Source organism: Podarcis vaucheri (genome assembly GCF_965113315.1).
Source record: "Podarcis vaucheri genome assembly, chromosome: 6".
NCBI classification, from domain to species: domain Eukaryota; kingdom Metazoa; phylum Chordata; class Lepidosauria; order Squamata; family Lacertidae; genus Podarcis; species Podarcis vaucheri.
Genome location: NC_138764.1, coordinates 89,072,529 through 89,087,921, shown reverse-complemented (window position 1 = coordinate 89,087,921; position 15,393 = coordinate 89,072,529). Strand labels below are relative to the sequence as shown.

Below are 15,393 nucleotides of genomic sequence, written 5' to 3'. Positions count from 1 at the left end.
GTCTTAAGGTTAGATTATGGATATAGTAAGGAAGGAAGCGTGCTTCAGATTTTCTGCAAGATCGGCTACATCGTAACTGGAAAAGCAATACTCCTAGTACATCCCATGACAAATGTATTAACAAAGGGTACTGATATAAACAGAGTGCCTTCTAATATCATATTACTGTATCTTCCCCACACCCATTTTAAAAATTACTTTCAGAATATGCTTTTCGTGGAGATACCAGAATATCGGAATAAGCACATTCGTTCTCCCACCAAGGTGAATTTCTATGTGATCAATGGAAAACGGAAAAAAAGCCAGCCACAACATTTTACCTATCACCCAGGTAATTATTTATGAAAAGGAATGGAATATAGCACAATATTTGGCAATTAAATATTATTTATCTTTTATCTATCTATCATCTATCTATCCATCCTGCTGAACCAGAATTATCAAGCATTCTGAGATGCTATCTTTTAGCCAGCATTACAATTAACACAGCTCAAACCATCTCTGAATCAATGAATTCTAAATGCAACATCCAAGGCTACAAATAAAGCTGTACAATAAATCCCTACAGCTTCTTTCTTCACACCTACATGGTTCTAGACTTACACATTTTAACACAGAGAGCAGTTTTCATGGCCAGCACCAATTTATTTTAAAACATGCATATCACTTTATTTTATTATTTCAAAAGTTTGTATACCGCTTAATCATGGTTATCTTCAAGTAGTGTACAGAAGAAAAGATTCAGAATTAAATATATTTTGTTGAATGCTGCCCTATATCTCGCACAAGGGAACTTTTCCTCTTCTTCTCCCCCTGTACATGCCCCCACATCTGTCCCCGAACCTGCTCTGGAGGGTTGGGGGAACCTCAGAACAGATTTAGGGCGCATGTGGGGGGAGAAAAGAGGGAAAACATTCTGTTGCCCAAGGAGAATTCTTCAGAATTCCACTTTTTCTAGGCTGGGTATATAGATGGCCATGCTGCGGAAGTGAAATATAACAAATTCTCCAATTTTACAGCTAGGGAACTGTCACTAAGATGGTGGCTTGTCCAAGACCACTCAGTGAATTTCTGGCTGGCCAGGTTCAATGCAGTCTCCATCAGGCTACACTGTGGGGCTCAGGTCTGTGCAGTATTTGGAATGAACTAGTGTGATTTAATGAAGTTCAGCAGATTAGTTCAGAAGTCTCTGAACTACACCATAAAGTAGTTCCCACGATTGTCAGGGGAACTTAACATGAATTAAGTCCATTTTGTGGTAGAACGTTGAGCAATTTCTAGTTCAGGTTCATTCTCCTACTGGTGTTTTTGACTCTTTGTCTCTTTGTGTCTTTAAGCTTCAAAATCCTAATTGTTGGGAGGAATAAATTAAGCAATTCACATTCTACAGTTTTGATGTTTTCTTAGCCTCCTTAAATATATTGTATACTTCTGCACAGCAACTTGTAACATTCTGAATACTGAATATTTTCTGCCAAGGATCCTTTGGTGAACTTGAATTGAACTGTGAACTGTATAAAGAGACAAATGTGAACTGGAAACGTTGAATGCTGGGATAGCTCAGTCAGTAGAGCATGAGAATCTTAATTTGAGGGTTGTGGGTTTGAGCCCCACGTAGGGCAAAGGATTCCTGCATTCCAGGGGCTTGGACTAAAGGACCCTTGTTGATGCCCTCTAATGCTACAATTCTATGAACCTGCGAGTCCATGAAATAGATATACTTCCTTTTTAAAATGAACTTTCCAAGCTATGGGTCTGTGATGGCCCATTCACACATTCAAGCCATCGCTTGGTGTTGCAGCAGCAGACAAGTGCTAACATGAATATGTGAACCAGAGCTAAGACTGGGAGAAAATGTGCAGTGTGTTGGTTGTTAGTACTCGTTCTTCTCTCTCCTCTTAACCGTTTCCTAGACGTTTGTTTAGAGCTATGTCCTTTGTGCCCTTTGTTCCAGTGCCTTCCATAAAAACAGAGCCCATTGATGACTATGATCCAGCTTTAATCTGCAACACAGTACACAGTGGTCTAGGAACAGTAACACAGCCTTATTATTCCCACCATACAATGGTCTCTGAGTCTCCTTCCTGTCTTGTGGCCACGATGGCTTCTTGCCAGCAGTTGCGTTCCAGCCTGTCTTCTCCTGAATCTCGATATCCTCAACAAACCCCAGGGGCTGTAATATACCAAAGAAGCAAGAGTCTCAGTCCTAGCCACCTGGGCTACCAGCAATCCAGCTTGATGGCTGCACAGGTTTCCATTCCAGATGTGCACAGGTCTGTGCTGGTGCACACAGGCTCTCCCAGCCAAAGTGCAGCAGTGCTCCACCATTCTCCAGCCAATCAGCAGTCTTCCCCCGTGATTCACTGCTCTCCCACCACCAATCAGCAGCTGAGGTGTGAAAGCCATCAAGAATTCCAGCACATCATGTGTAGTGAAAATTTCACATCTAGCGGAGTGAGATCCAGCCAACCTCAGGTCAGCCAAGCCCAAAGGTTAAGCCCAATTTCGTACCCTACCGTGATTCAGCAGCAGAGAACAGCCAAAAATGGACCGCCAGTAAGCGATCAGAAGGAAGCAGTGCCAGCTGGAGTCACGGTTAAACAGGAACAGAATCTTGACCAAGCGTATTTGGATGATGGTAAGCACACTGATTTAAACATACCCTGTTTATCCAGTCTGCACCTCTGTATGAAAGTGGTGTGATGACCATTTTTGTAGGGTTCAACTCTATGGTTTGGAAAGTGTGTGTGTGTTTCAATACAAAATCTTTCACTTATTGAATTTTAAAAGCTGGCAGTGTTCTTTAAGGTCTGGAAATTTGTTTAATTCTCTTTGGAAAACATTTGCATTAGCATCAGATGCTTTAAATTTATGAGGCATATTTTTTGCAGTTTCACAAACAAAACTTTGAGCTGGAATTCAGAAATGTACACTTAACACCTGAATTTGTGCAGATGCTGCTTCTCTAAAATTCTTTTGTAGTGTGCTGCACCCAAAATGTTTTATATCATTATATGAAGTTTGCAGCAGGCCTGCAGGTTTTATGTTCTGGACATTTTATAGAGGTACCTGAGTATGTAGATTACTGAAAATGTTGCTTTCTTCTTGTGAATTCAGAGGTTTCTGCTTTTGCAACCAATAAGAAAAGCTGTAGCAAGTTTTGGTTTGACTGCATCCCATGTTGTTTGCTTCATCAATAGGTCAATTAATTGTTTTAAGTTGTAACACACTTTCCTGTTGTGTTGTACAAAGCTGGGATGGGGAAAATTGCTTAGAATTCCACCCCTGTTCATTTCCATTTCAGAACTCCTGGCTATTTTGCAAGACAACAGCCAGGCTCTTAATTTAAAATAAACTAGTGTCTTTCATTATAATGGGAGCACCTCACTATGGCATCCACATTTAAATAGAGACGAGTCACCCTGTGTGATGGGTGGAAAACAAGACTTTGCCTTCTGCCACACAACAGTGTTCACAACACAGGGTTTTACTTTCTCCAATATCAATGAATGACATTGAAAACCATTCGTTTATGCAAGAGGAAGCAGTGATGTGAGGAGCAACCTCATTGGACTAAACATGCCCTATATCTCTCAAACTGTTAAATTCCATAGAATTTAATGACAGCCATTCAAGACCCAACTCACTGGTCCCAGTTTTAAAATGCACACCCTAGCAGGAATTTCCCAAATAACTTGGCAGTTTCGTTGCTGTTGTTTTTGATTTTCCTTCCTATGTGAGCTTTTGCTGAGATTCTGCTCAACCTGGGGCCCTCTGCATGTTGTAGAACTACAACTCCCATCAGCCCTAGCTAGCAGGTTCATTTATCAGTCTCGTTCTAGTGGCTAGGAACTGGGTGAGGTAACTTGCTACTGTACCATACATGGGGGCCTGTGACTATTTCACTGAAAAGAAGAGGGCCACTCATAGCTCAAAGCCATTCAGGAGGCTTGGCAATTCTGAACATTTTAGGGTTTATCCACACTTCGGTTTTCCTAGGCATGAGACAAGCAGAAGTGTGGACTAACCCTTACTTCGGTTGCTGTGAACAGAGTTGGATTTAAGGGAGGGTGACCGGTTCGCCTGCACTGGGGGCACCACAACAATGATAAACAATGGAGGTGGGGGACCACCAAATTTTGACAATGCACAGGGTGCTGCTGGAATTTTAAAGCTCAAAGCTTGCCACTGCTGTGGATACATCCTGAATTGCATATAGTTTGGGATACTGGCAGTCGTGTTAGTATGAAATGGTTTTCCTACCATAGGGAAAAGGAAAAGCACAACTAATGAAACACATACCAGAGATACTAGGGAGTGAAGTACCAATAGCCGTCCTATCTAATCTTTCCAATGAAAAATTAGCACTGCAAGCCATAATCCTATTTATTTTTTCTGAGCCGCTGTCCACTCTTTCCCCCTCTCATCCCCACAATGAACTTTGGGTCTTCATCTTACTTTGTTCTGTGTCCAGTTTTCTAGCAGCCAGGATTCCTTTCATATCTCATTCTCCTTGAGAGATTTTTCATTTGCTTGTTTTGTTTTTACCATACACTCCCCCTCTCCTTGAAGCGCTGCCCTCGTTGTGCTGCTACAATTTTGAATTTATTTAAATCTGTATTTATTTATTAAAATAATGCATAGGCTGCTTTGCACCCAAGGATCCCAATTCAGCTTACAGAAGAACATTCCAGCACTTAGGGTGCTGTCCACCTAATCCTGTATTTGATTTAGTCCAGGGCCATTAATTGCACAAAAGTAACTTAAGGATTCAGTATGTTGGTTGAGCTGCAACAGTGCATGACCCCTGTTCTTTCCTCCTGGGTTCTCCATTTTTCTGCAAGTTGTCCTTGCATTGCATATTGTTACTTCTCCTTTTTTATTCTTAGAAAGTGGAAATGAAGTTGCTCAAAGCTGGCTCTTGGAAGGCAATGAAAGCACCCAGGGTGAACTGAAGGATGTTCTAGGACAGTAAAGGCCGCTATAGGCTTCATTCATAGACACCAGACCAGCCTTTCTCAACCCTGGATCCCCAGATGTTGTTGCACTACAACTCCCATCATCCCTGATCACCGGTCCTGCTAGTTAGGGATGATGGGAGTTGTAGCCAACAACATCTGGGGACCCAAAGTTGAGAAAGGCTGCTCTAGGCTGACTTCTCCCATGACGTTTAATAGCAACTACTTTGGGGTAGGCAAGGCTGTGCTCCACTTGGGAGGTCAAGGCAAAAATCTTGGCTTGTCCCCCACAAAGGCTTGTATGCTTCATTTCCCCCACCAAACCATCCTCTGTTGTGCATGGATTCCATCTTTGGTTTGACTCGCCAAGAATTGGCTCCAAACCATTTGCACACTTGCTTCATATCATGACTTGGATCCTTGGTTGGCATAGTTTGCCTGATTTGAACATGCTGCTTTGCCTAATGTGTACTTCACAGCAAACTATGATTTAAGGAACCAGGAAAATGAGGTGGGAATCCACATATGAGAGAAGGGAGAGTCAAGGCCGTGGCACATTCATGGTTCAACTTAGGGGATGGAGGATGGGACACACCTCTCATCTGTCTTCAGACAAAGTCATCAGCTACACCACATCCTTGCCATGAATGAGGAAACCATGCCTAAAGTGATGTAGAAAGTCTCTTGCATTTTCTAATTTCCCATTGCCTGGAAAACATCCATTCATACTTTCACTGTGATATTTTAATGTAGCTACTCTTTTCTGCCTCAGACACACTGAGCTTTGATGAAAGGACAGGAAATGCAAAGTTTTTCTTCTGCTTTCGCTCGAGCTTTTAGGGTGAGCAAGTTTGTATGTTTTTGAGGCCTGTGGTTTGATTAGAGAAATGATAAGTTATAATTAGAACAACTTTTTGTAGCAGGCATGACCATTTTTCTTGCAATTCATCCTGGGGTGTAGAGGATTTTTTTGAATAATTTTGCATGTAGCTGAACTACAGGATTAGGTATCAGTTGTGTCTTATCTTTATGGATCCTATGGGGTCTTCTGAACATATGCATGTGTGTATAAAATGTGTGAAATGTTCTATACAGTGTCAGGTCATTGGTCTTTCTAGCCCAGTATTATCTGCTTAGTCCAGCTGCACAAATATAAGATGGAGGACACCGGACTTGCCAGTAGGACACGTGAAAAGGATCTAGGGGTCATAGTAGACCACAAGCTTAACACGAGTCAGTGGTGTGATGCAGCAGCACAAAAAAAGCTAATGCTGTGCAAGGCTACAGTAACAGAAGTATAGTGTTCAGATCAAGGGAAGTAATAGCACTGCTCTATTCTTTCTTGGCCAGACCAGACCTGGAATACTGTGTCCAGTTCTGGGTGCCACAATTTAAGGAGGATATTGACAAGCTGGAATGTGTGCAGAGGAGGGCAACCTAGATGATCAAGGGTCTGGAAACCAAGCCTTATGGGGGGAGGATGAGAGAGTTGTGTATGTTTAGCCTGGAAAAGAGGAGGCTGAGAGGAGATACGATAGCCATCTTCAAGAATCTAAAGGGCTGTCACATGGAAGATGGAGCAAGCTTGTTTTCTCCTGCTCCGGTGGGCGGGGCCCAAACAAATGGATTCAGGTTACAAGAAAGGAGATTCCAACTAAATATCAGGAAGAATTTTCTGTTAATAAGGGCTGTTTGACAGTGGAAACAATTCCCTCAGGAGGTGGTGGACTCTTCTTCATTGGAGATTTTTAAGGAGATGTTAGAAGGCCACCTTTCATGGATGCTTTAGCTGAGATTTCTGCATTGCAGGGCGTTGGACTAGATGACCCCCGGGACCCCTTCCAATTCCAATTCCAATTTTATTACCGTATTTTTCGCCCTATAGGACGCACCATCCCATAAGGTGCACCTAGTTTTTTGGGGGGGAAATAAAGGGGGGGAAATATTTTTTCCCCAGGCGCGGGGCTGGGGTGGGGGAAGTTCGAGCTTCCCCCGACCCCAGCCCCCAAACAGGCAGCTCTCTGCAAGCCGTGGGAGTGCTCCCGCTGCTTGAGGAGAGGTCCGCGAAGCCTGGACGCACTGAGCTCAGCGCGCACAGGCTTCGGCATGCCGGCAACTCACCTCAAGCAGCGGGAGCGCTCCCGCTGCTTGCGGAGAGGTGTGCGAAGCCTGGAGAGCGTGAGGGGTCGGTGCGCACCGACCCCTCTCGCTCTCCAGGCTTCAGCGAAAGCCTCCATTCGCCCCATAGGACGCACACACATTTCCCCTTCATTTTTGGAGGGGGGAAAGTGCATCCTATAGGGTGAAAAATATGGTACTTTCCTTTGTATCAGATAGTCTGATATATTTCTAACTGATGGTGCTAGGGACTAAACTTGGGATTGTTTGGGTGCAAAACATGTTCTGGCATGGAGTTGTGCCTCACCTCTTTCCTTCTGTTCATGCCAGATTTCCATAGGAGAAGCCATGGCTGCTTGCCTTGTAGCTTGCCTCTAAAATAGCAATGGCTCCAGTTTCTTCGTGCCTTTGCTGCAAAAAAGGCACTTGTTTCTCTAATGATTTAGACAGGTGTCTGCTCTAGGGTAACCTATATGAATTTGCAATTTTTTGCTAGCCAGTGTGACTTCTCAACCCGTGATTTGATAACATGTGTCCTCCATCCTCGTTTCTGTTACAGGATTTTATAACTTCTTTTGCGATAGGGCCTGACTCTTATCTCCAAAGAACTGTTGTTCCACAGAAGTCATGGAGAGGCTTGAATAGCTGTTTGTAAAATGCACAAAGATCTTTGGCTATAAGGTGCCACATACTTGGCTCACTGCCCAGGTATGTCCATTATAAGGGGAAAAGGAGGGGAGGACAAGCCCAGTTCCTTTTCAGAACTCTTCCTCCAGTAGTATTCTCAAGTGGCTTGCCCGACCATCTGACAACATGCGAGCTACAAATAAAAAACGATAAATCCAAACTCAGCACCGGAGGAAGGAAGAAAATGAATTGAATGATTAAAAAAAAAAAAGTTGTTCTACTGGCACTTCTTTGTTCTTGAATTCAGGAATCCTTTAATTGGTACAGTACAATGCCCGCAGGCAAGTTTTGCTATAAAGCGTTTCCTGTTCAGAAGAACATACAAAATCTATTAAGAGAGCAAGATCACCACAGAACGGAACTTGAGAGCCTCGCTCAGAGTACATATTCACAATTTGTGTTTGCACCCATCACGCAAAGGGTCTCTCAGGCGACAGGAAAGCCAAGAGGGAAACAAAAAACCCTCATCTATTTGGGAAACGAATATTGTTAAAGGATTAGGTGATCCTTGGGGAAGATACCTTCACCTGCCTTAAAGCTGAGCATTCTTCGTGTGAATTTTTTGAGTGCTTCATGCATAAATAGTGAGAATTTGCCTGTCTTGGAGCTCTGGCAAATACCGAACTTCAGCATCCTCTGGAGACAAGGTAAAAGACCCCGACAGTTAAGTCCAGTTGTGAACGACTCTGGGGTTGCAGTGCTCATCTCGCTTTACTGGCCAAGGGAGCTGACGTTTGTCCGCAGACAGTTTTTCCAGGTCATGTGGCCAGCATAACTAAGCCGCTTCTGGCAAAACCAGAGCAGCACACAGAAATGCCGTTTACCTTCCCACTGGAGCAGTACCTATTTATCTACTTGCACTTTAACGTGCTTTCGAACTGCTAGGTTGGCAGGAGCTGGAACTGAACAACAGGAGCTCACCCCGTTGTGGGGATTTGAACTGCCGACCTTCCGATCGGCAAGCCCAAGGCTCAGTGGTTTACACCACAGCACCACCCACGTAGTTCCAAATAAATAAGGGCAATAGCACACCAGTTACCTTGACCAATGGTAGTTCCTGGCAGCAGGCAAACTGATCACCTTGAGCAGTATTGGATGACATCTCTCATCCAAACCATCTCTATGCATGGAGGGTTCAGCCAAGGACACTGGAAGAGCCAAAGTCCAGCACCCTGTTCTCAGTGTGGCAAACCAGATGCCCGGGGGAAGCCTGCGAGCAAGACCTGAGCACAACAGTGGTCTCCCTACTTTGTGATTCCCAGCAACTGGCATTCATACTGCCTTCCACCAGTCTCCCCCCTTCTGAGGGATTAACCATTCAATAGTGGCCGTTGTGCATCGGGTTTTATGTGCATAGGCTGTAATCAGGCACTGTAATCAGGGCTGGCACCTAGTGGTGTTTGGCAAGGATGCTCTCGTTCCCTTCCATTTGATGGACTGGTTTAGATTAGAAGTATCTTCCTGTCTCGGTTCTTGCGTTTCCTCAAAAGCTATAGCTGTGCATGTTAGTGCAAAACATTTCCATGTGGATCAGGCATGTTAAATGCAGCATTTGACCATGGAACTGAGCTTGGCGAAACATTCCCCATGGGCAAGGACCTGCCTTGGGCAGAAGAAAGAAGCTGCCAGGTTTTCCTAACCCTTCCTCCTTGCCCTGCAAGTTTTTAATACGCACCCTTTCCATATTGGGCTGTTTTTCTTTTCTGTAGTGAGATTCTAGGGCAGGCATGGCCAGACGTGGCTCTCCAGTTCCCATCATCCCTGACCACTGGCCCTTTTAGCTGGGGATGATGGGAGTTGTAGTCCCAAAACAGCTGGAGGGCCAAGTTTGGCCATGCCTGTTCTAGGAAGTGTGCCAGTTCAGTTTGCCCCCTATTTAGATCTCATCATCTCCCCAGTTTTCTTTTTGCAAATGCCACAGGTGAGATGTGTGCAAAATTCACAGGGCAACTAGATGCAAAGGGGAACAGGAAAACAGAGAGAAATGCAAGTAGGTGCACCCTGCAGGTATGAGGAGCTGCTCCTGGTTGAATTCTTCCTTCTATATACATCTAATTGTTCCTTTGCATCTGGCTACCCTTTAGATACATTTACTATTCCAGAATATCCTGTGGGCTGTGCATCAAACGTCGTAACCCCTCACTCATCTTTTATACAGCACTTTTTAAAATTTGCAAAGCAGTCGGGGTGTCTGTCCTCACGATAATTTCGTGAGATAGCTTCCGGTCACTCCCATTCCACAGACGAGAGTACTGAGGCCAAGAGACGTTCCCCAAGGCCTTGCAGTGATTTCATCCCAGAGCCAAGTCCAGCTCTCTCTTCATTGGACCACATTGGCTCTAAAGCCGCCAACAGTTACCAGCACTGAGAAATCAGTTTCTAGATGACACACAACCACTTTCAGTGATGATTTTGAAATACGGTAAGAGTTGCCCAAGAGGAATGTGGCTGGGAACTCAACCACAATAAAACTCATTCCCAGACAAGCTGTGGACATGATTGCACCACAATGTAAATCACGAGCTACTCCCTTGCTCCTGTAAAGGAGGCTATAGAAATACCAAAGTCATTGACCAAAACAAGATGTAATGTCACAGTAATTTAGGGTTGCCACACGTCCAGACATATCCAGAATACTGCAGTCAGCAGCCGTGTCTGGGCGGAAATCGGCAAAAATGTCCGGGAACATCCAGACGTATGGCTGCCCATGTCGGCAGTGCCATTTTTGCACTAAAAAATAGCTGAAGACCAGCAAAAAAATTTGCATTTTTTAATCTACAGTAATTAATTTTTTTAACACTGTTAAAAGGGATGTTAACAAACTCTGCATGAAGCATCAAGTCAGATTCTTCTTATTTTCCCCATTATACCGTCTACAGAACTGAAGCATAAATATTTCTAATTGCGCTCAAGAGCAGTTGGTCTCTAACCAGGCTGCGCTATGATTTATCCTTGACTCAGGAACTTTTTCAACTGCTGTGGTTTAGCTCCTTCAGCTCCATTTTCCTTTATCCCCATTCTCTCTGTCCATTTACTGACTGGAGGTCTCTCGTTCTCCTGTTGCCCATCTCTGCTTCCAGCTCCTAACTGAATCCTTCCACACTCTCCCTGATTCCTACTCTAGCATTCATTTTCATGCTACTCTTCCTCCAAGGATCTCAAAATTCCTTGTCCCCATTTTATCTTCATAATAACCCTACAGAGGCATGTTAGGGTGAGAGAAATTCACTAGCCCTGCATCCATCACTCAGTGAACTTTGTGAATGAATGGGGCTATGAGCCTGGGTTGTACAGGCTCATGACTGAGACTTTACCCAAGGGTTGCCGGTGTTATTTTTCTCAAAGGACTCTCTTAAACATCTCCAGATGTTCAGCAATTGAAGGTTTTCCTGACACGGAGCTGGGGGGGGGAGTACATCTGCTAAATTTCTGTGCCTAACAGGTAAAAAAGACTCAGGAGTTTGATAGGAAATGGCCCAGAACAGTGCCAAATATCTCCCTCATTTCACTGGGCCTTCATGCGGCTGGCCAATGTGAGCAGCCATCTTTTCCCCTCTAAGAATGCCCAGGGAATGATGATGTCACCTTGTTCCTATTCGGCCATTCTGCAGCAAATTGGAGCAGTGTCTGTGACTGGTGTTCTGCTGCTATTTCATGTGGTGGCATATTCCTCCCCCCCCTTACTTTCTCCCAGTTTAGGAGAACAGCCAGAGCTCAGTGGCAGAGCATCTGCTGTATGCGAAGAAGGTCCCAGGTTAACTCTCTGGCATCTCTAGGTAGGGCTGGGAATGGCACCTGTCTAAAATTATGGAGTGCCACTGCAAGTCCATACCCTTCAACCAGGATGTGGGTCTTTCGGGGCCTTGCCCCCGCACAAGTCATTTGACCCATGTGAGAGCATGCCCCCCCATGTGCATCTTTCAGGGCCACAATCTCGTGGGAACCAGGTGACTCCTACAAGAACATGGCGCCCCAAAATTCGTGTCTTTCGGGGCAAGCATCTTGCAAGCATGGCACCCAAAAATGGGATGTCCCGATTAAATAGGGAGAGTTGAGGGGTATACCAGTCCCATCCACTGAGCTGGATGGGACCAGTGATCTCACTCAGTATAAGGCAGCCTCCTATGTTAAGGGGAGACAGAACAAAAAACCCTACCACTTCCATAGAACAACAAATAATGAATTTCTGACTCCTCCTTTAATTATTATTACTACTATCTCTCACCCCATCCCTGACACTGGCTTTCACCTTACCTAACTTGTTTTCAAAGTAATCGTGATACGTTGCATGGACTTGAGTTCTTAAACAAGGAATTGCTAACCTCGACCACATCACGATTTCTCACTGTTAGCTGCAATCAAACATTCTCCTGAACCCAAGGGGTTAAATGTGGGGACAGGGGCGCGCCCACACGCCCCTCTTCTAACATCCTTGCATATGTTGCCCATGGCCATCAGCCACTGACTTTCCCTGTGTTGCATGGAAAAGTCTGCATAGGGTTTCTGCTCATGTCCACTTGAATTTTAGTAGATTCCTCTGCGTGATCAGAGACCCTGTTTTACTGGGATCCCCAGTTGCACAGGGAGTTCTGCTCATGTCAAATGAACGAAACCAGAAGCTCCCTGCAGGCTTTGCTTTGGGTACCAGGGGTGAGGAGCATGAAGCGCATGAGTCTTGCCCCTGCCTTTAGTCCTTGCATGTTCAGGTGAACTCCTGAATACCACTATTAATTTTAACACAGATATTGGTCAGGAAAAGAGTCTGCCTTTTCAAAATAAATATTAGGAGAAGAAATAAAATTGAAAGCTTTTTTTTTCTAGATTCCACCATCATAAAAATTATGCTCACATTTCCACTGAATCTCATATTCATATTCAGCAGCCGCTTAGAATCTCATTACAAAAATTTAGCTCCTGGACAAAACATACCATGTAATCATTTATAAATAAATGTCAGTTTGATTTATTTGTTGCAGCCACAAGACTTAAGAACCACTTGTAAGCACTTGGAACAAAATTTGAATAGTATGAAACATCCACACACAGTAAAACAACAGGTACTCTCACACTTGTTCAGTATTAGATTCAGGTAGGTAGCCGTAGGTATTTCGACTTGTTCAGTAGTAAACAAGTATAAATGTTTTGATTGAATAAAAACATCCAGCATCAATACAGAACAGCTGTCCATATCAGAAATCTCCCGGTAATCTCACATTGATCCATATAAAGAGCATAGGAATTTGCAAAATGCAATTGCACTGTTGCCAATTATTCACAGATATGTGCAGTGCAAATGGCTACATGCCTACTCAGAAGTAATACCCATTGAATTCAGTGGAACTTTCTCCCAGATGTGTGCAGTGCCTTTTTTTCTTAAAAAAAATATGTTTAGAGATACTCTCATTTTCCTATACACATTGAAATACTGCCCCTCAGTGAGGCCAAACTTAGATTCACAAAATGTTTAGGGGTATGCGTACCCCTGTGTCCCCCCCAAAAAAGCACTGGGTGCATGTATAGGATTTTGAAGCATAGCACTTAGACTCATAGAATTGTAGAGTTGGGGGGACACTGAGGGCCATCTAGTCCAACCCCCTGCAATACAGGAATCTTTTGCCCAACATGGGGCTCAAACCCACAACCCTGAGATTAAGAGTCTCGTGTTCTTCCAACTGTCTTTTATTGCAATATGGAAGGCATTAGCTGGAATCTAAGAAGGGTGAAAGCATGCCTAAGAATTGGTCTATGTCAACTAAATAGTTTTAAAACCTGTTTTGTTATTTAAGCGTAACGTACTATGGTGCTGCCTTAGCCTTGCCCAAAATAGCTAAGCCACATCGAATAAACACATCGTGTACAATGTTTCTGGCTGCAAGTGGTCTGATACCCATAAAGCAATTGACCCAAAAGCCAGATGTCTGAATCACTGAGACAAATTTTTGGGACCAGTTGAAAGTTAGGTTGACTAAATGTAATAGGGCCTTTCGCCAAGAAGCACATTTTTGGCAGTTTTATCATCCGGCATGGATGGTAATCTAATCCAGTAGTTGAAAAGGGTACAAATGTAGCTTAATTTCAGCTGGTAAATGTCCAATTCCTGTGCTTAAACAAACAGAGTGAACACCTGGCTGGGGGTTCCTTATGTACAGATTGGAGTTTTGCTCTGTAAGAGTTTGAGACAAGGCAGCAGTGGGCGCTCCATATCTCTGCACGATGACGTAACTGTGGCCAATGAAATGTGATGCACAAGTGGTATGGAAATGGTTTCCATGCCCCTTCACATGACCTGTTTATTTGGCATTCATCTTGCACAAAACTTATGTGGAAGTTAGATTATATTGAGCATTTTCTCTGATTTGTTTGTGGGGCGGTTATCCGACAAGGGACATCTATCCTGCATTTATCCTGATTTATTTTCATGCTGTTTATAGATCTCCCCATTAGTCATTTGTTCATCCCGCCATTCACTATGCATTTCCCTGTCACTTACCAAACCACGAAAATATGCTTCTTTTTTTAAAAGTGCATTTACTGTGCTTGGGCAACAGAGCCTTTTAATCTACTTTAGCTATGCAAATTTAAAGTTGAGTCCCTCTCAAAAGAGTGACAGCCTGGATGCACCCTTTCTTATACGTATTACAGACGACCCTCTTTTATTGCTGTGCATCGGAGGCAAGAGTTTGGTGATGGATTCTATTCTTGATTTTCTGAATATAAAGATTTTAAAGTCTGAGCTTTACCACCTCTGCATGTTTTGCCAAAACATCCGGTGCTTCCCCCACCCTCCCTTGGCAGGCAAGCAATGAGAAAGAAATTACCTGGTGGTGAATCACGCCAATTTTCCACTCGTTTTGCCAATCCCTTTTCTAAAGAATAGTTGTGTGTTAGGGGGAACCTCCTATCTACCCACAGCTGTATTTGGCATGAAAGCATGACTAAGTTTATTCACCAAATCTAGGACAACTCTCTTAAGTTGGATGCTGCAGATTTCTGGAGAAATGTTTAAACCAGACAGGAACTAGGCTAGAAAGAAATACAGCAGCGAGGAAACTAGTGTTTGGATGGGCTATAGACCAGATTGATCTACCATCTGCAATTAGACGAGAAACAAACAAACAAATAAACCCAAGAGTATGTCTAGAACCAACCCAGGGACTGAGTCATCTGCAAGAACAACGATGAACACAAAATTACAGCATGTACTTTTGCAGCATTCGCACATAGGAAACATCTGGTTGGTTTAAATCTCGCTCCTTCCTTTTCTGGCCTTCTTAAGTTCAGAAGGTGGAGGGTATGGAGAACCCATTTGTGCAGGTTGGAGGGAAATCCTTAGAGCTTGAGATCCATTGGGGAGAGTGAAGCAAGTTGTCTCAGGAAGTTGATTGTGTGTGGTGTGAAAGGAGAGCAACTTGTTCGCTATTTAATTCATTATTGCTGTATTTTTTTACTGCTAGAGGGGCCTTTTGTATTATACACTTCAACCTGGGTATCGGGGTGCCATTTGTTGTTTTGACTTAGGTAACAAAGCACCTTGGGCTGTTCTTGTTAATTGAGGCCCATGCTTACACAGAGTTGTAGTCAACATTAGCAGACCCATTGATATTGATGGACACGACAAACTTAGCCCCAT

At 43.8% G+C, this 15,393-nt stretch overlaps 1 protein-coding gene across 7 annotated transcripts in view; it reads left to right on the top strand.

The window, feature by feature from the left end:
- NFATC2 (nuclear factor of activated T cells 2) overlaps positions 1–15,393 on the top strand; it is a gene marked incomplete at its 3' end in the record, with an annotated part of 141,388 nt that overhangs the window by 90,962 nt on the left and 35,033 nt on the right. For 6 of the 7 annotated variants that reach the window (XM_082225896.1, XM_082225895.1, XM_082225898.1 and 3 more), the window contains exons 8-9: positions 205–331; positions 1,955–2,638. In XM_082225896.1, the coding sequence (XP_082082022.1) occupies positions 205–331; positions 1,955–2,638 (811 nt within the window). Of the gene's footprint in view, positions 1–204; positions 332–1,954; positions 2,704–15,393 lie in introns of those variants that run through there. The other variant, XM_082225892.1, reaches the window with a different exon arrangement.